The sequence below is a fragment of the Otolemur garnettii genome, unplaced genomic scaffold, assembly GCF_000181295.1.
Source record: "Otolemur garnettii isolate 467f Iridium unplaced genomic scaffold, OtoGar3 scaffold00042, whole genome shotgun sequence".
In the NCBI taxonomy this organism is placed as follows: domain Eukaryota; kingdom Metazoa; phylum Chordata; class Mammalia; order Primates; family Galagidae; genus Otolemur; species Otolemur garnettii.
In genome coordinates this window covers 4,370,548-4,396,010 of record NW_003852437.1, presented here as the reverse complement: position 1 = coordinate 4,396,010, position 25,463 = coordinate 4,370,548, and the positions used below count along the sequence as shown (strand labels likewise).

The following is a 25,463-nucleotide window of genomic DNA, read 5'->3' as shown; positions in this document are numbered from 1 at the left end:
ACCAGCAGTGTAGAAGTGTTCCCTTTTCTCCACATCCATGCCAACATCTCTGGTTTGGGGATTTTGTGTTATGGGCTAATCTTGATGTTTTCTATTCTTTTCCTCAATTCAGTCACCAAGGGATTTTCAGGTCTTTCTGTGGCCTCACATCACTGACCCCCAGTTCTGTGGTTGCTAAAGGCTTTATGTTCCCTTTAGGTCCTAGAGATTTATTGCAATTGAGCTGATTTTAAGTCTTTTTCTTCCATTCTTGAGATACATTGCTATCTAATATTGATATCTAGAATTTTCCAGAAGTTTGGATAGACAAACGTATGTATCTCCTTTTTCACTTGACTCTTACACAATACTTAAATAAAGCCAGACAGGCAGCCACATTTGTGCTGAGGATGAACGTTACAGTTTAGAAGATCTAGCTTTTCAGTTTATCTTAAGATGTAGTTCATCTTATGATAAAGTTTGACACACTTTAGCTCCTTTTACAAATCATTCGGAATATTTCGAGGTGGAGTGGAAATCGCTAATGTGATTACTACTGAAAGATGGGATGTCATTACAAAGAACGTGCAGTCTGCCTGGACTGTGTTTATGACCTGCCTGTTTCCAGTGGAGAGTGTGGGTGCCACTCTGAAAGCAGCTGAAAAGAGGTGGAGGGACATGAGGCCACACGAGTGCTCGGTCATGCAGGACACCTAACTAACCTGCTTTGCAGGTGTCCTCTCTGTGTTTGGCGCAGTCCTCTGCCCTTGTCACGTCAGCTCCCCATCTCCATCTGCTCCTCTTGGCTTTTCACTTGACTTTGGTTTTTGTCTGTGTCGTTTGCTTCTTCTCTCCTGGACTCTTTCTCTTCCTGCGTACACCCCGTGGCCTTGCCGTGTGTTGTGCCTGCTTATTGTGCCCCAAAGTCTATTCCAGACATTCTGGAAGCCCTTTTGCTCTAGTCCATGCTAGGGATGGTCCTTGAAATCTTGCTGTGCTCCTGTTGAAAGGTTTATAGTCATGCTACACTTCTGGGCTGCAGAAAGTGCCCTTTATTAATAGTGAACTGTCAAACAGCCTTAGAGGTGATGACATATCTAAGATACGGTCTTTGTCTTCTGTTATTTATTTTGGGGAACACAATAGGTTGATCTTGTTCTCTGACACTTTTTCTTCATAACTTGTAGCTATTTTCCACTAATTATACTTACCATTTTTCTTAAGAACAAGGAAATGAAACACTGTCTTTGGGTTTTATGTAACTAAATTTATGGTAACAAGTTTTTTTTTTAATTTCTTGATTTATCTTGTTACACTTTAGGGTTTACAAATATATTACAATTCAGAAGTCACCAAAAATTTGGGGCCAATTTATTAAAGTATCTGTTTTCTTCTTTTTAGCATATAGTTACGTGTGGCGGGGAATTCATGGAGGAAGTGAGGAGACATCTTTTCTTACTCTGTAGTAGTTTTTTCTTACCTCTTTCTCTGTATGCCCTGGTGGCTACTCTTCAAATGGTGGTATTCACTCGGGCTATAAGGAATGTGCAATCAGACATCCAGGCTAATACTTTCTCTTTTAAATCACAGAGTTGACCCCCGAGGAAAGAGCCCAGAAGATTGCCAAAGCCATGCGCAAACAGTCTTCTGAAGTCAAAGAGAAGTGGGAAAGTCTAAACGCTGTTACTAACAACTGGCAGAAGCAAGTGGACAAGGCGCTGGAGAAGCTCAGAGACCTTCAGGGAGCGATGGACGACCTGGATGCTGACATGAAGGAGGCGGAGTCCGTGCGGGGTGCCTGGAAGCCAGTGGGAGACTTACTCATCGACTCCCTGCAGGAGCACATAGAAAAAACCATGGTCAGCATTGCTGCCTTTCTAAGAAATGTTTTCTTAAAAGAGCCCCACAGACATGAATTGCTATAAGATTGAGTTATAAAGCCAACTCTGGGGCACCCCTTTACCCAAGTCAGGAGTCACAACAGGTGCTTTCCATATGTCCCTCACCATCAGAAGTCCCTGTCCCCAAATGACCACTTATGTGACTTTTATGATAGTTTACTTTTATTTTTCTTTATATTTTTTATCTAACTGTGCATCCATAAACAATATATATTGTGTTTACCTATTTTTTAATAATACTTTAAAAGTCTTTTGATCTTGGGCGGCACCTGTGGCTCAAAGGAGTAGGGCACTGGCCCCATATGCCGGAGGTGGAGGGTTCAAACCCAGCCCCGGCCAAAAACTGCAAAAAGAAAAGTCTTTTGATCTCTAGATTTTCCTTCTATTTCTTTTTTTTTTTTTTCCTTTTCCTAGAAATTTATTTGTTGAAGAAGCTATGTTGTTTTGTAGTGATTCATATAGCCTGGATTTTGTAGAAATGTATCCACATGGTATAGTGTATAGGTTTTTCTCTGCTCTATAGCACCTGTAAATTAGTAGCAGGTCTTATAAGTTTAATCAAAAGCATACTGTTTTAATGGTAATTGTTATCTATACGTTTGATCTCAGTATCTGAATACATTAATGGATAGTTTAGATATAAATTCTATTGGTTGTCAGGAATTGGGCCCATAGTTAAGGATGTTAAGCCTGTGGTTAGACTCCTTTTGGTTCTCATGTTCTAGAACATTTCTAGGAAAAAAAATAATTAATGAGGTGTAGGCAGTAAAAGATACAAGTAACAGATTTATTTAGGGATATAGTAGAATTGTAAACTACATACTAAGGAGTCATGAATCAAATCAGTGGGTAACCCAATGGAAAATTAGAAGTTATTAGACTGACAATATTTACATGAGTGGAATTTTAATTGCAAAAGTTACATATCTTTGGCACACATATTGAATAGCATTTTCCCTTTGTATGCATGTAGCTGAATAAGAAAGAGAACTAAAATCTAGGAAATTTAACTGGATACTCAGGGATATTATTGTATATGTATGCGTTGTATACATATATACATACATACTTATACATACATATGTGTAAGTTAATATGTATTAACTTATGTGTTGACATAGGAATAATAGAATAATAATAACAATAAGTAGCATTTTTTTGAGGCTTACTATGTGCCAAGAACTGTTCTTAGCCTATTTGCCAGGATATGTCTTTTAATCATCATCTCCACCCCCAAAGACAGGCATCATAACCAGCCCATTTTACATATGATAAAAATGAAGGTAATTGCTTATACCCACATACCTAGTAAGTGGTACAGTTTCTATGGTATTTTTTCTTGCTTTTCTCTTTCATTGACCTCTACAAACAACTTTCATCAACTATTTAAATTTAAAGCTTTAAAAGTTAAATATTAAGGGGACACCCATAGTTCAGTTGGTAGGGTGCTGGCCATATGCTCCAGGGCTGGCAGATTCAAACCCAGCCTTGGGCCTACCAAAAAAAAAAAAAAAACTAGCTGGGCGTTGTGGTGGAATCAGTAGTCTCAGCTATTAGAGAGGGTGAGGCAAGAGAATTGCTTGAGCCCAAGAGTTTGAGGTTGCTGTGAGCTGTGATGCCACGACACTGTACAAAGGGTGAGGAAATGAGACTCTGTCTCAAAAAAAAATGTTAACTATTAAACTTTCAACTTAAAAAATTTACTATTTAATTAGTATTGGCATATACAAACATACGTAATTGTCTAGCTTCTTCCTGTAGCTCCAGTATCCTAGAAACCTTTTCCATGATCTGAGTTTGAAACAACCCACTAAAAGTAAAGCCTTTTTTGCACAGTCTTCTTGGAAGTTACATACTTCTTGTGTTTTAAGAGGTGATTTTAAGCACTTAAAATATTTAAGTCAGTGGTTTACAAAATGTATGTCCTATTGAGCTACAAAAATACCTCTTAGTTAGAGCAGGAATTTATCCATTTGAATTTGAAAGTATTCATTTATAATATAGAATGATTGTGTTGGGGGAAAAATAAAGAATTGTATTTGGGGTTATTAAATGCCCCAAGTTTGGGCGTTACTAATCCCATTTGTTTAAAGCACTACCCACTTCTACATCCAAATCTTTGCTCAAATCTCTCGTTAAGTGGAAAGCTAGGGATAATATAATACTATTTTAATAGCAAGGAGGAAACCATGAATTAAAATATTTTAACATCTTTTTAGGAAAAAAAAAATTTCAAGTCTTACTAAGGCAAATAAAATAGATTGAATGTCTGAGATTTTTATATGTAATTAAAGCGTACCACAATCTTCTTGATACTGCAGTCAGATAAAAATAGGTATTGATTATTGATAAATGTTGTTAAATATACCAAAGCAATTGGAAAGCAAAATCTTTGGGAAAAATCTAATAATTCCAACTCCTTAAAATTATCCTTCATCATTCTTATTTGCAGAATGCACACCTTCTGGCAGGAGACAGGTTTGGATTCACACCTGCCAGTGGGCTCCACTTAGCATCTTTGAGACTAGTAGATGTTTCTGTTTTGATAGCAAGGACGGCCACATAGGCTCATTCTCTAAGGGGGAAAGTACGGCCAAAACCTGAGAAATTGGTTCTTTAAACTAGAACACACAGCCGTTCTAAAACCATTTTAAAACTGGCTCCATTTCAAGCCCTTTAATTTAGAAACTCTTAAAAAAACAAGAGATAAATTTTCCTAATAGAAAGATTCCTTATTGCCATAAAATACCTCACCATAAAAACAAAACAAAACCCAAAGACTCTGTCAAAGCTTTTTTAACATTTTCACCTATGGTGAATAAAAGATTGTTTTTGTAGGCGAAAAATTTAAACTCCTTTATTCTATAATATTTTTTAAAAGGGTGCCTTAAAGGTATAATCCAATTTAAAAAAAAAACAACTTTTACCATCTTTTTAAAATTATATAAATCTCAGAATATTTTCTAGCATTTCATTTTTAATCTTTAATACCTAAAAAATAAAAAGTTAATTGTAAAAGCTAGTTACAATTGTTGAGTTCCCCATTGTTCCTATGGAGAGAATACTACATCTTAATATGTAAAGTATCAATCACGACTGGGGATGTTTTGAAGGATTTGAGTTCTGTAATTGTTCTCAACCTGAATCTGAGGGAACTTAAGACACGTCAAAGTCCAGACTGAAAAATTCTCTTTCTCCACCTAACACACACTTCCCTCTGCCCCATGCTTCTATATTAATTACTAATTCTTTTTTTTTTTTTTTTTTTTTTTTTTGAGACAGAGTCTCACTTAATCACCCTCGGTAGAATGCCGTGGCATCACAGCTCACAGCAACCTCCAACTCTTGGACTTAGCCTATTCTCTTACCCCAGCCTCCCGAGTAGCTGGGACTATAGGCACCTGCCCCAATGCCTGGCTATTTTTGTTGTTGTTGTTGCAGTTTGGCTGGGTCTGGATTTGAACCTGCCACCCCCGGTATATGGGGCCAACTCACTGAGCCACAGGCGCTGCCCTAATTACTAATCCTTTACACCTGCAATGCCTCTGTTCCCATACTGTTGCTCTTCTTATTTAACCTTATTTTTGTGTCTGTCTTTGTGTGCACATTCTGTCATCCATATAAGACCAACATATGGAACAGAATGGAACATATGTTGGAATGGACCCACAGATGCAATGGAAAAAAAATTACCTCGAGTCTAAATTTCTTTTTATTCTGTGTTGCAGCAATACCCATGACCTTTGGGGCTTCACTTCTACATTTTTTGGAATCTTGGTATCTGCAGTTCTGGCAGTGTTCTTCCTTTACGCACATTGACTTCCATGTTCACATATTGCTGGTAGACTATTTCCAGCGTCTGTATTTCCCGCCCAACTCTGGGCTCCAGATCTGACTGTAAACTGCTCATCTCCATCTTCAGCTTCTTTATTGGGACTTGGGCATGAGAAGAACTTTGAACACTAAATCTTATTCTCTAATTTACCTAGGATTACTTTCCTTTTTAGAAATACAGTTGATTCTTAATATATTTTTATATTTATCCACCATAATGATTACTTTTAGCTTACACATATGAAGAGGAGGGAAAATTTTACCTCTTCCTCTTCAGGTTTTTCACATGGGTCTGAGAATTAAACAGATGCAAGAAATTAACAGAGTGAAAGCATATAAATTTATTTTATATAGTTTTAATTAACATAAGACACCCCCCATGAGGAAATGGAGACCCACAGAAATGGTAAAGCCTAAATAATTTTATATGAGGTTGAACAAAGAGAGGCAGTTTTGTAAACGTAGCTAATTTATGTGGGTAGATGAAAGGAAGGTTAAGAAGTATTTTAGCAACATCTGTTTGTACAAAGTTGTCTCTGCCTTAACTTTTCATCTTTGATGATTGATAGGTAACTTTCCTTCTGCTATAGGGAGGCATTTTATTTTTTTAATGTATTTTATATTTACTAATGACACTAATGCACTTCAATCTCCTATCCCTTCTGCAAAGTGGGCAGGGCTGAAATAGACATTTGCATTACAGAAGAAGAACTTCCAGGCCAGACAGGCTGGGTGCTGCACCCAGTGGAAGTTCCAAAGCCATGCAGGGTCCTGATAGCCAGTCCAGCCCCTGTGCCTTGTGGCCACCCCCATGCTCAGTAAGGGCCAGTGGAGGGGCTCAGAGGCAGGTGAGAGTCTGGTGGGGAAAGACTGATGGCAGTGGAGGTGGGAACTAGGCACCAGCATAATTCAGCCATGGAAATTATGTCACCTAACTACCACAGCCACCAAGGGAGGACATTTTAAATAGGGGAGTTTTATCTCCTGCTTTCAGTAAGAAACAACCAAAGGTCTGAGTGCCCTTTTGCACCACCTGTTTTTTTTAAGTGCCTTCAGCTCAAAATAAACTTTATGCTAAAATGGCCTATTTAAGAGTGACATGTTCTGCCATCCTTCACATTCTGTAGAAGGGGATAGTTAACTAGAGAAGTTTTGGAAGAGAATAGGAAAGGGGAACATGGTTAAAGAGGCTTTTTATAGAATATAAATATCAGGAAGAAGCCAAATTAATACTGTAGTGTTTTAATAAAACTGTGTAGTTGTCAAACCACTATGGTATATATTATTTCTTTACTAAACATATAGTGGTCAAAGGATGGGGCTCCTAGACTTAGGCCTAGCCTAACAGGGAATAGGGAATATAGAAATGATAAAAACCAAAGGGCCAGGGCTGCCAGATGTTTACAACACCTACTCCCTGTAAGTTAAATGTGGTGTGTGACTAACTATAATTTTGTGATGTACCAAAAAATTAAACATACACTGTTCTCTCTTAGCATCCCAATTCTTTCCTTTTTCTATCGTATATTGGATTAATCTGGCCCCAGATATCACTTTAGTGGGTCTTTGTCAATACAAATGAATTCTGACCTATTAGATTGCAAGTCATGGGCTGAATACTAGCCAGCGTCTATTCTCAAGAATCTTCCGTTCTTCGCTGGGGACATCAAGAATATGGGTGCTCATAAAACCAAGTACTAAGTGCTCTGATGAGAAATGAAATTTAAAATATTTAACAACTGGTTTGGTAGGGCCGCACGCAGTCACAGCGGCCCCACCTCGAACCCCTCGTTCCCAAAGTGTGGGAGCAGATGTGCTCTGCTCAAAGTCCTGGCAGGTTGGAGAGGGCAGAGAAGGCGTTCTGGGAGCACCTGGGGGGAGCCTCCAGCACAGGCTGCAGGAGGAGAGTGCTCAGGGAAGTCTTCCTAATGGAAGGAGACCAGAGGCAAGTCTTTTAAAGGCTCCCTATCTAGGCAAGGACTGTCGGAAAAATGGAATCTAAACACAGATGCAGGTGGAGTTATGTGGAGAGCAGAGAAAACCACCGCGCTTGTTATTCTCTTTGCACTCACGGGACGTGTTACTGTCACTGATCCAAAATGTGTTTTGTTTTTTCTTCTGCTCTTCACGTACACCCTCTGCCTCCCCCAACACCAGCACACTCTCCTGTGCCCAGAGGTGGCATTGTCAAGTCTAGGCCTCCTTGACTACTTCTCCTGTAACCTTCTCTCGCCCTGTCCTGGCCTTCCCCACAGACAGTGACCATGAATGATTTTGAAAAGGACAGAGTTTACCTCTTGGGAATAAAATAGGCATTCGTTTTGTGATTAGGAAAGTCGTCATTACCGACCATTTTCTAACTTAATTTTAAGTCAAAACATGTTTAAGTCAAGCTGGTGCATTGGGTGAAAAAATACTAAAGGAGCCGTGTCAACACAGGAAATAACACATGAAAGGACACGAAGGCCAGAATCAAGACGAGAAGGCAGTAAGGTGGAAAAAATGCAAACATTTTCAGACTAAATTGAACGTTATAAAAAATTACGAAAAGAACTACACGATCATTTAGCTGAGTTTGAATTATGGTTTTTCTCCTCATAAACGGATGTATATTGTTGGGGGTATAGATGGCGACTCCTCTTCATCCAGGTTACTAAAGGCTTGAGTTAAGTCAGCTCGGTGTGGCGTACAAAGGGGATTGGTTCCAGAGCCCCTGCGGATAACAAAATCTGAGTATAGTTAAGTCCCGAAGTTCCTGCAGAATCCACCAATACAAAAGTCAGCCCTCTCTAGACTCAGGTTTGCATCCCATGAATACCGTATTTTCCCTGTGTTTGAAAACCTCCCATGCATACATGAACCTGCACAGTTCAAACCCCTGTTGTTCAAGGGTCGAGTGTACTGCCTTTGGTTATATTCTTTCCCTGTGACATATTTTCTGTCTTTTTCTGGTAGGCATTTAGAGAAGAAATTGCACCCATCCACTTAAAAGTGAAAACAGTGAATGATTTATCCAGTCAGCTGTCTCCACTTGACCTCCATCCATCTGTAAAGATGTCTCGCCAGCTGGACGACCTGAATATGCGATGGAAACTTCTGCAGGTATCAGCGGAACCCTCCATCGTGCAGGTTTACACCCTGGTGGCTTTGAGCCCTGCCTCGCTCTGCTAGCACACACCATTGTTGTTTATTTCCTTCTTTTGTAATTGGTAAAGAATTTAGCCTGTGGGGACACCAGGCATTTGCCTTTCAGTATGTTAAACCCAAGGACCTTATTTATTTATACATACAGATTTTAATGTAGCTTTTTGATATGCTAGTCATATGATAGTTACAGAAAATTACAGAAGATCAGATAAGTCACAGTAATTGAAAGCTATGGTAGGTCATCGAAACATTTTTTCTCATAATGACTCCTAAATTTCATAGTGTGGTTGTTTTGTTTTGTTTTGCAAAGTAGGAAAGCCTCCGTCCCTTTTCTGCCAAGTAGTTGCTATTTAAGTGTCTTGCTGAGTTTTTCCAGATTCACACTGTGGCGGCATCTACCTTTAGCTCTTATATTGCCCTTCTGATGCAATTGTTTTAATGACTCTAGACCTTACTGAAATAGGCAGTTTTGGTATACCACCTAAAAGTATTTTGTTTGACAGATTCAGTATTTTATATATAATAGGCTTGCCGAACTAATGCAAACATCAAAATATTCGAAGGCTCAGATTTTCTTAATGAAATTGAAGAGGTAAAGAAATGAGCATATAGTATTTGACAATCTTCTTTCTTTGCAAAGAGCGCTAATCTGGGATTAGTGAGGGGAAATCTGCTGAATTCATATGTGCTTTTCTAGCGGGTGGATCAAAAAAGTGTTTGATCTTTTTTGTTCTTTCTGGTGCTTCATCGCTCTTCTGAAGCATTATCTTCACGTGAAGGTCCTTATGGTCCGTCTTGACTTATTTCCATTCCGCTTCTGTTATCATCATCTCCAAAGATTAGCAATCAGGGAATATGTTGTACTTGAGAGAAGACACGTATCCTGTCACCCTTATCTATGATCCGGTAACCACGAGAGCTCAGATGTTCGTTGCTGGTTGGATAAGAGGGAAAAAAATCTGTGCTGACAGGAAACACTGTTAAATTTCAGGAAGGATGTTCACTCATAGCGTGCGGCATTTTAATGCTTTTTGGCCTTAATAAATAAAATACAAACTATTGTAATTTAAATGACAAACCAGGAGAAAGGAGAGCTGTCCAGTGAGCCAGGGGCAAGTTTCAATGGAGGACAAATGAAAATACGATTGTGAGTCTAGGTGGAATGATGAACAGCATTACACAGACAAAGACCAGGAAAGGGGAAGTGCAAGTTCAGGAGACTTGCTGCAGTTAATATCAATTTACATTTATGTAGTGTCTCAGTGTACTAGCTGTTTGCATTTTCATAAGAGAAGGATAGAATGTGTGTAAACAAATATACAGGATGTGTTGAAGTGCTGGTGTGCATTTGAATATACATCCCAACCCCGAGTAGAGATGATCAGACACAAACCTGGAGGAAAATGAGATAGTCCATCCTCACATACCTTTTCACTATCTGTCTTTTGTCTATCATCTCACTCCCTCACTCACTCCCTCTATCTGCATCTCCACCCGCCCTCTGTCTACCTATTCACCTACCGAGTATCTTTCCCTTGGAGTATTCTGGGCTTCTTTCTCATTTACCCTCTAAAGCACATTTTACTATCTTCCTTACAAAAAAGACCTTGGTGGTCACAACCCCATGGCCACATCTCGACTTTACAGGGTTTAGAGCAGTGATTTTCAACCAGTGTGCCACGGCAGACTGGTGTGCCGTGAGAGGATCTTAGGTGTGCTATGAAATTTTTAAAAAATCATTAATAAAATTAGTTTTGGAAGCAGTTCAAAGCACAGTAAGTATATTCTTTTTTGGATCAAAATAATTTAAGCATGCTGCAAAAGTTTAACCAGAGGTTCAAGTGCACAAAAAAGGTTGGAAACGAGTGATTTCGAGGCAGTCCACTGCCCCAGAGGCCGTGTGGAGTAACAGGGTGCACATTCCGGCACCGTGCCCGGGATGGGAGTAGCGTTGCTGCTCTCTGGCTTTATGATCTTGGGAACCTCTTCGTTTCTCCATTTTTCTATCTGTAAAGTGGGGATAATAATGATGTTTAACCATTGTGCTTATTCTGAGGATTAAAAGAGTTAATTCATACAAATTGCTTACAAGAGCACCTGTCATCATTTACTATTCCTTTCTGCCAGAAGGAGTCCATTTTTACACCATTACTTTGATACCTGAGGCAGAGGAGGAGTCTATACAAGCTTCTGTATCTTGGGCAACAGCATCATATTTACTGTAGTCCTTAAGTCAAGGATATGATTACAGCCATTGTTTTGAAATACCCCTATTTCATCTGTCTTGTGTGTGAATGTGCAGGTTTCTGTGGACGATCGCCTTAAACAGCTTCAGGAAGCCCATAGAGATTTTGGACCATCCTCGCAGCATTTTCTCTCCAGTAAGTACTGACGAAGTGGACTGGTCTCAGTAATTTAATAAATCAGTATGTGCTTTCACCATCATTTAAGAAGCAATATTCTTTGGTATAGATATACGTATTTATTATATCCAAAGTATTAAAAGAGGCATTCGTATTAATGAAAACGTTTCTTATTATTATTTCTAATAATAATGATGATAATTGATAAATCTTTAAAATGGGACAGAAAGGAATTTTTCTTTCACTAGACTCTCATGATAATAAGCCTTACATCATCATTGCTTTGCCATGGGAAAAGGTTATGAACTATTTCATAATAAAGAAATTATTTTTATGTTTTAAGATTTCTTCAATTAATTTTTCTCCTTCCAAAGTGATTATTAGTTTAAAATCCACCTGTGCCTTTTTCCTTTTTATCATTTTACTGCTACATATTTTACATATTTACACTGAACATGTGAATACCTGTTACGTCCATCATCCTGTGTATTTGTCATTTCTGTGTGTTGGAAGCATTCTCGTCCTCTCTTCAAGCTACTTTGCAATATGAAATACATTGTTATTAACTATAGTCGTCCTACTCTGCTATAGAACATTAGGATTTATTTCTTCTTTCTAACTCTGTGTTTATAACCATTAACCAACTTCTCCTTCTCTCCCCTGAGCCCACCCTCACAGACCCCTCCCAGTCTCTGGTACTTATCCTTCTTTCCTCTATCTCCAAGAGATCCACATTTTCGCTCCCCCAGAGAGTGAGATCGTGCAGGATCTGTCTTTCCGTTCCTGGTTTATGTCACTCGACATAATGTCCTCTAGTTCCATCCATGTCACTGCAAATGACGTGATTTCATTCTTTTTTATGGCTGAATAATATTTCATTGTCTGTATATACCACACTTGGTTTATTCATTTGTCAGTTAGTAGACAAATTGATTTCGTATCTTTGCTATTGTGGCACCTGAAACTTTTAAAGTAAAACAAAAAAAATTACTTTTCATACGTTTAAATGAGAAGATTTCGGTTTATTAAGCTCACTACAATCATAGTTAGCTTTTGTTTGGGTCAAGTATTGCAGATTTAGCCAAACCACACTCGTACAATTTTATGTAATATTCTCCAAGTGAAATTTTTAATTTTAGGGACTGTTCATGAGATTTTTTTTTTTTAAATAAATTTTTGTTTTTGCTTTTTTTTTTTTTTTTGTCCAGGGCTGGGTTTGAACCTGCCACCTCTGGCATATGGGGCCAGCGCCCTACCCTTTTTAGCCACTGGCGCCACCCTGTTCATGAGATCTTGAATAAATAAGTTTTTACTTTATCATTCACTGCTGAGGACACTAAAGAGTGTAGAATTTAGAGTCACCCAGATTGAGTTTAAAAATTCATCCTGCCGTTTAACCACAGCTGTTAATCTCTAAAAGTTAATTTCTTTGTCTTAAAACACCTCTTTCCCCTGAGTATTTTGAGAATTAAATGACAAAGCATAGCCAGTTACACAAAGCACCTAGCACAGTTCTTGACACAAATGCTTTGAGTAAATATTAATTCCTTTCCTTTCATTTCCTTTGACAAATATCTGTAAGAAAGCAATTTGTTTCCTTTAATTCAATTTAAGTAAAGTTTAAAACTTAGGGCAAAGCTTATTTCTCAATTATGACAACCTCTTTGTAACTATTACCATCGAGAAAACTGAAGTAATCCCATGTCGTACAACTAAATGGATTGCATTTATGTTTTCTCTTAATCTTGTCACTGTTGATAAACTGCTTTGCCTCAACTAAAGGTCAGGCTGTGCTTTTGCAATTCAAGGATCCTGATCAGTCCTGTCCTGCCCTTCCTGACTGTCCTTTGCTCCCCCACCCTCACCCCAACACACACACACACACACACACACGTTATGTTTCATAAACTCTCAGGGAGCCTATCTTTGAGGGATGTGTAGTTCTTCCTGAAATACACTGTATGCCTGGGTGCTGGGATGCATTTTTAAAGTTTGGATACCTTCATTGTTGATGAAAATTTGCAGTGTGCTCATTAAGTTTTAAACGTGCCAGATTACTTAACTTTATAGCTTTATAGCATGTTAAACTAAGGACTATCATCGAGTTAAAGAGGTATTTGTAAAATAAGAGACTCTTTTTTCAGTTCTAAGGATTAATTATCTTTAATAGTGAAGAAACCCTACACCTCGCAATCACTCTCATAATAGGAACCAAGCACACGTTCTTTAGGAAGTGACATATTGTGAAATTCAGACACATTTTGTGAAACTCAAATGCACTGCCTTTCATTGTTTAACGCTCATGGTCCTGGGAGATTGAAGTTATTCAAATCAAAACAATGATTAAAATGAATGGAGAACCATAAACAAAATCCCAATTAGTAAATTTAATAATCGTTATCCCTTGTTGCTGACAATCTTTGGCTTTATTATATTTCTTGGACCTGAGCCGTGGTTATAAAAGAAGCTTTTTAGTTAGGCACAAAATAAAAACTGACCTATCCGCCTGGTGCCAACACTGAAATGAGGGTTGGCTCTAGTGAGAAATTTAACACACCTTGTTCCTCATTTTCATCCCCTGTCTGTAGTTTTTATGGACATAGTTGAAGAAAGGAATGCTTGCATTTTATAAAGATGAGCTGAGTAGAAAAACTGCTGAACTAGTGTTCAGAAATTCTGAGATCACATCTGAGCTCAACTGTTTATTTATTAGCTATCACTTTGGAGGCAAGTTATTTTATCTCTGTGTATTTAGTTCTTCATCTATCAAATGGAACTTTAATGTGTATCTTGCTGGCTTCCTTACCAAAAGATATATTTGTAAGTGCTTGGCAAAGTTTAGAATGCTATATATATTTGTAGGCTATTAATATGACATGAAATTCAGAAAAAATATATTGCTGACAACTGGATACATGAGGGCCTGGTGATATCTGCAAAGTTTTCTTTGAATTTTCTTATTCGTTCATTTAGTAAAATTCCTTTACAGCTCTAAATTCCCTTATAGCTCTTCTTAAATAACTTTTAAAATAATAGATTTAATTTAGAAAAAAAATTTTTTAGAAATAAGTAATTAGAATTAGAACTTATTTAGAATAAGAAGTAACTATAATAAAAAAACTTTAATAAAAAATCATAACATCTAAATTATAATAATGCCTAGTGCCAAAGTAGGAAACGGGACTCAATGTACATTTTAGACAAAAATAAGTATTTGGGATTTTTCTGCCCAGATGACTGCCTTGGTTCTTTACAACTTTTTGCCTGTTTTTATTTTAATTTTCTCTTTTATTATTTCGTGTAATTAAATTTGTTTTAAATGCCATCTGTGCTGGGGAGCTATTCTTATGAATATGATACAAAGTAAAGAATGTTATTAGGGATCTGGAAAACTCAGGCTTGAGGAATCTAATTTTTAATATGGATATGCCAAATAAAACTAATTTTGGTTTTAGCTTTATCAGAAATATGCAGAGTACATGATGAAGTGTGGTGGTTTGCACCTGTGATCTTAGCACTTTGGGAGACTGAGGTGGGAGGATTGTTTGAGATCAGGAATTCAAGACCAGCCTGAGCAAGAATGAGATCCCATTTCTACTAAAAATAGAAAAAAATTATCTGGGCATAGTGGTAGTCCCAGCTACTTGGCAGGCTGAGACAGGAGGATCTCTTCTAGGATGACCCTAGAACACTATAGCCTAGGTGACCAAGTAAGACCCTATCAAAAAAACAAATGGCACTAAATTTGAAATTGTTGTGGTTTTATATATATATATATATATATATAATTTGATTTTTAGAAGTATTAGCATGGAACCTATGTTGTTTCTTTCCTCACTTCCAGTGAATCTTAAAAGCTGTTCTCTGTTAGGTTTAGTGGATTTCACAATTAATAGGAATCTGGGTCAAAAACCAGAGCAGTTCTCATTGAATTGGCTGTAAAATACGTTCAGTTGTTTTGCGTTAAGGTGTAAGGCTTTGGAGCCACCAGTGTTTCCAATAACCTCCCTTTGTTTCTTCCCTCAGCTTCAGTCCAGCTGCCGTGGCAAAGATCCACCTCACATAATAAAGTGCCCTATTACATCAAGTGAGTTGATTTCAATTATACTTTATGATACCAAGAAAATAAAGTTTTATTGACAAATCAAGAGGTTTCCCCACCCCCATAACTTTAAAAAATGGAATTTGGCCCTATGAGCTGAAGGAAACTACATATATTTTAATAATTGAAAGAAATTAGTTTAAAAATTAGAGTGATTGTGTTTTATTAGGTTGGGACTACGCTATATAGGTGTGTTTAGTTGATATTTTTTTAAAAGCAGAGATCAAAATATTTGGGAAAAGTGACAAAATTTTCAAATACTCTTGGTGTGATATTTCTCACATTGTAATGATTCTAAATCATTTTTCTTTTTCCCAGAAAATTCATGTAAACATTCTTAATACTCCTCCCATTTTAATTCATCAAAAAAGAACTAGTGATTTGTGAGGGAAAAGTTTTTTCTTTGTCTTACGCAAGTTATTTGCATGATGAGTGTAGACTCATCGTTGTTTTTGTTGTGAAATGAGTCTCTCCTTCTTGTGTGCTGTTTATTATGTGACATCTAATACATTTAGTATAATTTACACAGGATCGTAGTAGGACTTAATCCTTGGTTTTCTTGGTGTGTTGTCATGGGACCAAATAATAAAATACTATTTCTATAATGCCTTGAAGTGTTAAGTTAGTAGTGCTATGGATTTACAAAATGATATGGTGATAGGAGTCATAATTGACTCTATTTTATATGTAAGGTGAACAGCATCATAATCACAGGAGCACTTACTGATCAGGAGACTGCTGTGTTACAAGTTAGCTCTATGTGGCCTCAAGTAAGTGGGATGAAAGTCTTTGGGCCACGTTGCCCTCATATCATTCTTGAAATGGGGTTGGTATCTCTGAAATCTACGCTGGTGCTAATAATCTACTCCTCCAATGTACGTGTTCCTGAAAAAAATGTATTTGCAGTCAACGTTAGTGAAATAGTATTTCTCACAAAGTTTTTATTGTAGTCTGAAATGTATCCTCAGCATAAAAAAAAATTATTGCCACAATATTAATACTATGTAGAAAACATAATAGGCAATATCTGTTACATTGTCTTATGGGAAATCGATACCTTTATCAGTACACAGTCTATAGTGTACTGAGTTGTGATACACTCAAGAACAAGGTAGCAAACTAGTTGATGGTGTCCTGTTTGTACAAGCATTTGGAAAGAGGTCAGAAGCTGGGCAAGGTGGCATGTCTCTACTGATAGAAGATGTGATGATCTAACCCAGATTTAAAATCTTTTTTGTAATCTTTACATGTTTGTTTACACGATGATAATAATAATAATAGCAGTAGTATTGGAGAATTTTAATCTTGCTTGTGTGAGTATTGACTTGAATTGAATATTGCAGTTGGGATGGAAATCTGATGTAGTGTGGTAGGCAGAATAACTCCTCCCCATCCCCCAAAGACACCCACCTCCTTATCGCCAGGACCTGTGAAAATGTTAGGTAGCCTAGCAAGGGAGAATTAAGGTTGCAGATAGAATTAAGTTTGCAAATCAACTGACTTTAAATAAGGGAGATGACCCTGGATTATCCTGATGGGTTCAGTATAATCCCAGAGGGCTTTAGAAGTAGAAGAGGGCACCAGGGGAGTCAGAGAGAGATTTAAAGATGATAATTGCCATCTTTGAAAATGGAGGAAGGGGGGCATGATCCTGGGAATGCAAGTGGCCCCGACAAGCTGGAAAAGGCAAGGAAATGGGATTCTATCTTAGAACCTCTGGAGAGGAAACACAACACTGCAGGCCTTGATTTTAGCCCAGAAAGAATTATTTTGTCATAGTCTTTGAATACATGTACTATAGAAAAATCAAGAAGTTCATGCAAATTAATCAAAATTAATTAATTTACTGAATTGACCTGGAATCCTGCATCATCTGACTTTAAAAACACAAAGTAGATCCAGTAAGGCAGATTTTTATTTGTACTAAATGAAGAAAATAACAAATTTCTTGCTTGAGTATGTGTGTACAATGAGTATCTGTTTGATTTGGCCCTTTGAAAGTTCAGTAAAGCCCTTTAATTTTAGCTTTTCTGGTAAAAGGAATTTCTGTATGTCCAGGTCAGTTATATATGATTTGCAAACTAAATGGTCTAAGTCAGAATTTCTCTAATTCATATTGTTTATAACAATTGGGTATGATCTGGTACTATTGCGTTCTTGATCAGTCTTTGAATTCTTGTGGTGAAGACTGGTAGAGTAAAAGCTAGTTTTGTCTGGCATCCTATAACCAGCAGTGGAAAACATATATATAATAAAAGACTGCCAGTGTTTTAAATAATGACCTTTAGCATTGTAGCATTCTAAAATATCTTCTCCATCACTTGTAAAAGATTGGATTTTCTTAAACATATATAGTTTCAGTGCTAAATGTCTTTAAGTCTTTCAGATGTTTAGAAGTTTGCTCATTTGTAGAGAGCAAATTCTCCCGCTTTTACAAAACTTGTTTAACCAGGATTTTTTTTATTACTTGCTCTGTTGTGTAATGTAATAGTTTATTTCCTCATAAAGGAAGAACATCAAGCTCCGAAGGTAGGGTTATAAAAGCCAGTATTTCTGGATGAAGAATTGTTATGAAAACAAAATTTAATTCCCAAATTAATAAGCAAGTAAATGATGGATGAAAAGGCTTTTTAAATATACAACCCCCTCTGCATGGCTGCGTGAGTAAGTAGAAGAAAAATGTCAGAAACAAATTAAGCATGATTGTCTTGCAACTAGAATTTCAAATTAAAATGAGTTAATTTAGCCAAGAAAGAGAAATAATACTCAAGTAGAAATACTCAGTGTTTAAATATATATTTTTATGTACTCTGCTACTAGAATATAGCAAAAAAAAAAGTTGAGAGGAGGACGGGAAGGAAAAATAATTTTTATGTCATATTTTAATTTTATAGATGAGTTAAAATATCCTCTGGTTTAAACCTATTGCATTTCTGACTCTCTAGATAATTCTTTGTTAACACCTCGCAGTATGCTGCAATGTCTCCGTGACTCATTTTTTTCCAGAAAATGATAGAATATAAATTTGAATGGAAAGCATCTATGCATTTTAAAGCCCTCATGTTCATATCTTACCTTGAACCTCATACTTTAAAACTGTGCTTTCTACTTCTGAGACAGAGTTTCTGAAACTGATCCAATTATTCCCCCCCCCACCCCCTGCAGGATAGTTCAGTGAGAGCTCATTGTATTCTGAGTTTAAAACAGTTTAAAATAGCTCCTGCTACCTTCAAAATATTCAGAAATCTAACATATAATCCAGATCTCTCTGCTGCTAAATTTGTGGTCCTGTGTTTGTGTTTTCCATAGGTTGTTCATTTCTGCTGCTAAAAGTTAATCTCCAGGGAGGTTTGAGGGATAAAAGGAATAATGATGGATGAAAGCTTTGGGTTAAACTTTCCTACTACACGTCAAAGTCATTGCTTCTCATTTTGTTCCAGAAGTAATAATAGTGCTATATCATCATAATAAACAATGGTTATGGAAATAATGATAATGAATGGCATTTTTAAACACTATCTGCAGGTGGTATGCAAAATCCTATGCATAGCTTTTAATTCTCACAGAAACTCAGTGAAGCACAGGGACTATGATTACATCCACTTACAGGCAAAGCTTAATAAATAATGAACACATTATTAAGGGAGTAATAAATACACATGCAGCTTGTCTGAGATCACACAGCCAGTAAGAAGAGCTGGCGTTAAAACCCAGCAACTGTCTCCAGCTCCCCACTCCTGACTGCTACACGTCACATCCTATCTCTGTATTAGTTGAGGCAGAGAACAGAATTTTTTAGTCACATGGAAAAATTGGATAGAAAGAAGGATTATATTTAGGAAGGAGAATAACAGTGGAAAAAAATATGAGCAGACATCCTTTCTTTCATAATATAGGCTGATTACCATTTATTGTGCACCTACTGTGTGCCAGCACATGAGCACAGCCCACCCTTTTTCTAGTACTCCACATTGCCTTTGTTAGGCTTTTCTGCAGGTGGATATAGGCTAATATATTTTTTAGATGTTGAAGGCAATTTCACACCACAGTCTGGTAGTGGACACAAGTGCTTTCTACACGTAGGAAGATGCCATTGTGCACAGTCCTGCTGGTTGGAACCTGACAGGAGTTCCCAGGTAGGAAACAGACAGACTGGCCCTCTTCTACCTCTCCCACTCAAGTGGTCAGGAGATTCCTGGCAGTGGGTAGGTTTCTATCCATGAGTAAGAAGGCCGGTAAAGCTCATTCATGAGTTCTACAGGACTCAGCAGGACTCAGCAGACAGATGGCTCTCTCTCTGCACCTGCCCACCAGTGAGCCGTAGTACTTAAAAGACAGTAGAAAAATGTCGTCAGGAAGTGTGGTTTTCCCTTCTTCCCCTACAGTGTCCTCGGTAAACCTGGTGTGCCAGACTTAGTCTTGGTACAAATGACTATTCTGCTCTTGTGACATGGCTTTACCAATACCACTTAGTTCTATAGCTGTTTTTCCTGCTGGAATTTGAAGTGCAGACATTAATTCTTCATAGGGTTTATTTGCATAGACTGCATGTACTTGTCTTGGAAGAACTACCTGTACCATCTACAGGGGAGAATTAATGTGTACTTCTTTAATGGAATGTGGACCCAGTTTAGGCAATATAGAAGAAATAGAGCCTTACGTACAATATGCAGTTTAACATACATACACATGGCGTTCATACAGACATTTTCGTAATCCTGTTCACACAGACCTGGCCTATCATGTTCTCTAAAACTCACATCCCCCAATATTGCAAGGTATTAGCCAGAATAAATGAGTCTGTATAAATACTACTCTTTCATTTTTCTTATTCTAAGTTCCCCTTTGAGTAGGTCTAAATCAAGATTCGGTTCAAGTTACTACATCTTCCTTTATATTTTTGTTTTCTATTATTATGTCCATTGTTGATAATCCTGCAAAACTCTTTGAGACTCTCCTCTTACCTCCCAAGGCCACCCTCAGCGTTCCTTAATCTGTCAATTGCTGAAAAGTGGTAAAGTTTATAGTCATAAGTAAAATCTTAAAGAGTGAGTAGTGGCCCTTTCTAGCAGTTATAGGGTTCATTTGTATAACTACCCATATCATCTAGAAGTTAGAATTAATTGTATTTCTTTAGTGGCATGTGGACCCAGCTTAGGCAATATAAAAGAAATAGTCCTTCCCTAAATAAGGCAGAGAGGAATGTCAGCAGAAAGATCTCCAAGGATGCAGCCTGGCAGAGAAGTCCAGCTAACAAAGTTTATGTAACAGCAAAGAAACTAACGTCATGCATTTTATCTTTAAAGGTTGTAGAAAACTTATCCGAGAACAAAATAAATCCATATAAAAGTATAATTAACAATGAAAAAACAGGTACAGTAGTCTTAATTTCTCTTTCATTAAGCTGAGGATGGCATCCTTTGGTTCCAGATTTTTAAGGGGAAAACTCTTGGAACACTCTTTGAATCTCTTTCCAGAAGTAGAGCTTATATTTTTTATTTTAATGATAAAGAAATGAGCCAAGTTCAGTGGCTCACATCTGTAATTCCAGCACTACTTTTGGGAGGCTGAGACAAGAGGATCACATGAGGCTGAGTTGAGACTAGCCTAGGCCAAAGGTCCTGTCTCTGTAAAAGATTTTTAAAGATTAGCCAGATTGGGGACCACTGTTCTAGCGTAATTACCAGTGTCCTGCAGTAGCTTTTACAGAGGCTGAGGGAGGAGGATCATTTGAGTCCAGGAGTTCAAGGTTATAGCAAGCTATGCTTATACCACTGCATTACAGGCTGGGTGACAAAGCAAGACCATGTCTCTAAAAAACCAAAATAAAAGTAGAAAGGAAATAAATGAAATAGAAGCACAAAAGATGGACTGGAAAGTCTGTTTTTCTAAGAATCTGTGACCCTTCATTGAAAATAAATATTTAAAACTCACTGGGCCAACTCTGCCTTGAGGAGGTAAGAATAAAATTGCTTTATGAAAAAATATAAGTACCTTGGGATCACTAAACTTCTCCTGGGCTTGGGACAGCTGTGGACAAATGAGCGTACTATGGCTAACCAGAAAACTAAATAGCAGACAGCCTTCCCTGCAGCTGGCAGCCGGCAGCTGGCAGCCAACCACCACTGGAAACCTAGTGCAAACCTAGGGCAGGCAGGGGACTCGTGCTGGTCCATAGCTTTGTTAGGAGCCAGGATAGGAGATGAGCAGCAGGTGAGCCAGCGAGCTTCATCTGTATTTACAGCGGCTTCCCATCCCCTGCATCACCACCTGAGCTCCTCCTCCTGTCCCATAAGTGGCAGAATTAGATTTTCATAGGAGCACAAGCCCTACTGCAAACGGCATGTGCAAGGGATCTTAGCTGCACTCCTTAAGAGAATCTAATGCCTGGTGATCTGAGGTGAAGATACCATGTGCTTAAATCATCCTGAACCTGTACTTCCCATGCCCCAGTCCATGGAAAAATTGTGTTTCATGAACCAAGTTTCGAGTACCAAAAAGATTGAGGACCACTATTCTGATGTATTTACCAGTATCCTGGTTAATCGAGATAACTTAGGTAAAGTTCACGTTATCTTTGAACGATAGTAGCTAGCTCAGGGCTCAAGAAGACAGTACCTTTATTGCAATTCATCTGTACATTGCTAAGGCCATGGAGTAGAATTTTGGCTTGGAGTCTTCTAGATTACTGAGCTCCACTGCTCTGTGATAGCTCCGCCAGCCTAACTCTACAGTTGGATTTTTATAAATAAAGGAACACAGTTAATAAAGGTTGACCACACTATGCAGGAAGGATCACTGGGGGACCGCTGCAGGATTAAAAAATATACCTGTACTTTAATTTGTAAAGATCACATTTTTTAAATTGCCGTTGAAATTAGCAAAAGTACAGAAGTAGTAATGATATAAAAATTGTGAATAAGACATCTTTTTCTATGCTGATTATAAAGTAACATAGTATACTAAAAGATGTTACACAACCTTATAGAAAAAATTACAAGTAATTAATCCCTGCTTTTAACAATATATAAATGAAAGAGATGAAGTAGGAAAAAATTTTAAAGCTAAAAGATGTAAACTCAATGATAAATTCTCTGATGGGAACATGATTCTGGTGTCAACACCCTCAGCATTGGAGAGCCTCAACACCCTCAGGGCTATAGGAGGCACCCCAGGGCCAGAGCAGCAACAGATGACCTGGACAAAAGTTGAGACTGTTGATTCTCCCAGTTTGAGAATCAGAGAGGTCAGGATAGGGCTAGGTAGAAGGTGGGGTTCCCCTGGAGTTCTGGGCCCAAGTGGAAATATCACAAGATAGAGGTCCCCCTGGGTTTATTTAGTATGTGGATGTTTACACTTCAGATAACCTTCCAGTGCCCTCAAAATAAGTGTCACCTGTGCCTCACACCCTGGGCACATCAGTTTTAGTCATTCATCCTACTTCATTTTAAGAAAAACACAAACCACAAACAAGCCTTGTCTTACTGTTTTATATCAAATGTTCTATTAGTGTTGTCTGCGATATTGACAGTTGTGTTTTAGGGTGCACGGCAGCCAGCTTCTACACAGGCCTTTACGTGTTTGTGTCCTTGAATCTGCTCCTGAGTGTGAAATTATTTTAAATGCGTTTTATACTCAAATCTGACAGGCATGTAGTTATGCATTGCTCACGGTATAATCTTCTAGGCTCGAGACTTCTAATGACATCTTCTAAAGGACACTCTATATTTCTGTAGTATCTATTATTAAGTAAGATCATATATCCTGAACTTTTAACAAAAGGTTTTTTTTTTCTTAAAACATTGACTTTAAACTTTCTCAAGTTTTCCCTTAATTTTACTGTGATGTTTTCAAAAAGCCTAACCTTGGATTTCCTGCCTTTAAACCTTCAGGACAGTAAACAGTGTTTGTGAAGGGATTAAGAAGCTGCAGAACCTTGACTCAATCTGTACAAAAAACAAAGTATCCAGACAAAACATGTGTACCCCGTAATATTCTAATAACTTAAAAAGAATGACGACTGAAATAAAAAAAAAAATTATTTTAAAAAGAAGCTGTATAAGACTCTAAGAGACATGAGCCACTTGATTTCCTCCACCTCCATAGTAGTGGGAGATTTTAACACTCCTTTGGCAGCGTTGGATAGATCCTCCAGAAAGAAGCTAAGCAAAGAAATTTTATTTTATTTTTTATTTATTTATTTGAGACAGAGCCTCAAGCTATCCCCCTGGGTAGAGTGCTGTAGCATCACAGCTCACAGCAATCTCCAACTCCTGGGCTCAAGCGAGTCTCCTGCCTCAGCCTCCCAAGTAGCTGGGACCACAGGCACCCGCCACAACAGCTATTTTTTTTTTTTTTTTTTTTGGTTTCAGCCGTCGTTGTTTGGCGGGCCCAGGCTGGATTCGAACCCGCCACCTTAAGTGTATGTGGCTGACACCTTAGCCACTTGAGCCACAGGTGCTGAGCTGCAAAGAAATTTTAGATTTAAACTTAACCGTTTGATAATTGGATTTAACAGACATCTACAGAACATTTCATCCTAACAAAACTGAATACATACTCTTCTTATCAGCTCATGGAACATCCTCCAAAATCAATCACATCTTAGGTCACAAGTCTAACCTCAGCAAATTTAAAAGAATAGAAATTATTCCTTGCATCTTCTCAGACCATCATGGAATAAAAGTTGAACTCAGTAACAACAGGAATCAGCATACTCATACAAAAACATGGAAATTAAATAACCTTATGCTGAATAATAGCTGGGTCATAGATGAGATTAAGAAGGAAATTACCAAATTTTTGGAACAAAATGACAATGTAGACATGAATTATCAGAACCTCTGGGATACTTCAAAGGCAGTCCTAAGAAAGAAATTTATGCCACTGCAATCCTTCCTCAAGAGAATGGAAAGAGAGGAAGTTAACAACTTAATGGGACCTTTCAAGCAACTGGAAAAGGAAGAACATTCCAATCCCAAACCCAGGAGAAGAAAAGAAATAACCAAGATTAGAGCAGAATTAAATGAAATTGAAAACAAAGGATTATACAACAGATCAATAAATCAAAAAGTTGGTTTTTTGAAAAGGTCAATAAAATAGATAAACCTTTGGCTAACCTAACCAGGAAAAAAGAGTAAAATCTCTAATTTCATCAGTCAGAAATGATAAAGACAAAATAACAACAGACTCCTCAAAATTAAAAAAATCCTTAATGAATATTATAAGAAACTCTGTTCTCAGAAATATGAAAATCTGAAGGAAATAGACCAATACTTGGAAGCACGCTACCTCCCAAGACTTAGCCAGAATGAAGTGGAAATGGTGAACAGGCCTATATTAAGTTCTAAAATAGCATCAACTTTACAAAATCTCCCTAAAAAGAAAAACCCAGGACCAGATGGCTTCACATCAGAATTCTACTAAACCTTTAAAAGAGGAACTAGTACCTATACTACTTAACCTTTTTCAAAATATAGAAAGAGGAGGAATACTACCCAACACATTCTATGAAGCAAACATCACCTTGATCCCTAAACCAGGAAAAGACCCAATAGAGAAAAGAAAAGAAAATTATAGACTAATATCACTAATGAATATTGGTGGAAAAAATATTCAACAGGATCCTGGCAAACAGAATCCAGCAACACATCAAACCAATCGTACACCATGACCAAGTGGGTTTTATCCCAGGGTCTCAAGGCAGGTTCAATATAGGTAAATCTATAAATATAATTCATCACATAAACAAATTAAAAAGCAAAGACCATATAATTTCTCAATTGATGCAGAAAAAGCTTTTGATAATATCCAACATCCTTTCATGATCAAAACACTTAAGAAAATTGGTATAGAAGGGACATTTCTTAAACTGATGGAGACCATCTACAGCAAAACCACAGCCAATATCATACTGAATGGAGTTAAATTGAAATCATTTCTACTCAAATAAGGAACCAGGCAAGGTTGCCCATCGTCTCCACTGCCTTTTAACATTGTAATTGAAGTCTTAGCCATCGCAATTATGCAAGAAAGGCGATCAAGGGTATCCACATAGGGTCAGAAGAGATCAAACTTTCACTCTTCGCAGATATGATAGTATATCTGGAAAACACCAGGGATTCTACTACAAAACTC

The 25,463-nt window shown here is 37.6% G+C and overlaps 1 protein-coding gene across 1 annotated transcript in view; it reads left to right on the top strand.

Annotated features, from left to right (window-relative positions):
• The window catches only part of UTRN (utrophin), a 513,062-nt gene that overhangs the window by 407,676 nt on the left and 79,923 nt on the right, over positions 1-25,463 (top strand). Inside the window, exons 54-57 of the mRNA XM_023513504.1 lie at positions 1,570-1,838; positions 8,670-8,816; positions 11,164-11,242; positions 15,251-15,311. Of these exons, the coding sequence (XP_023369272.1) occupies positions 1,570-1,838; positions 8,670-8,816; positions 11,164-11,242; positions 15,251-15,311 (556 nt within the window). The remainder of the gene's footprint in view (positions 1-1,569; positions 1,839-8,669; positions 8,817-11,163; positions 11,243-15,250; positions 15,312-25,463) is intronic.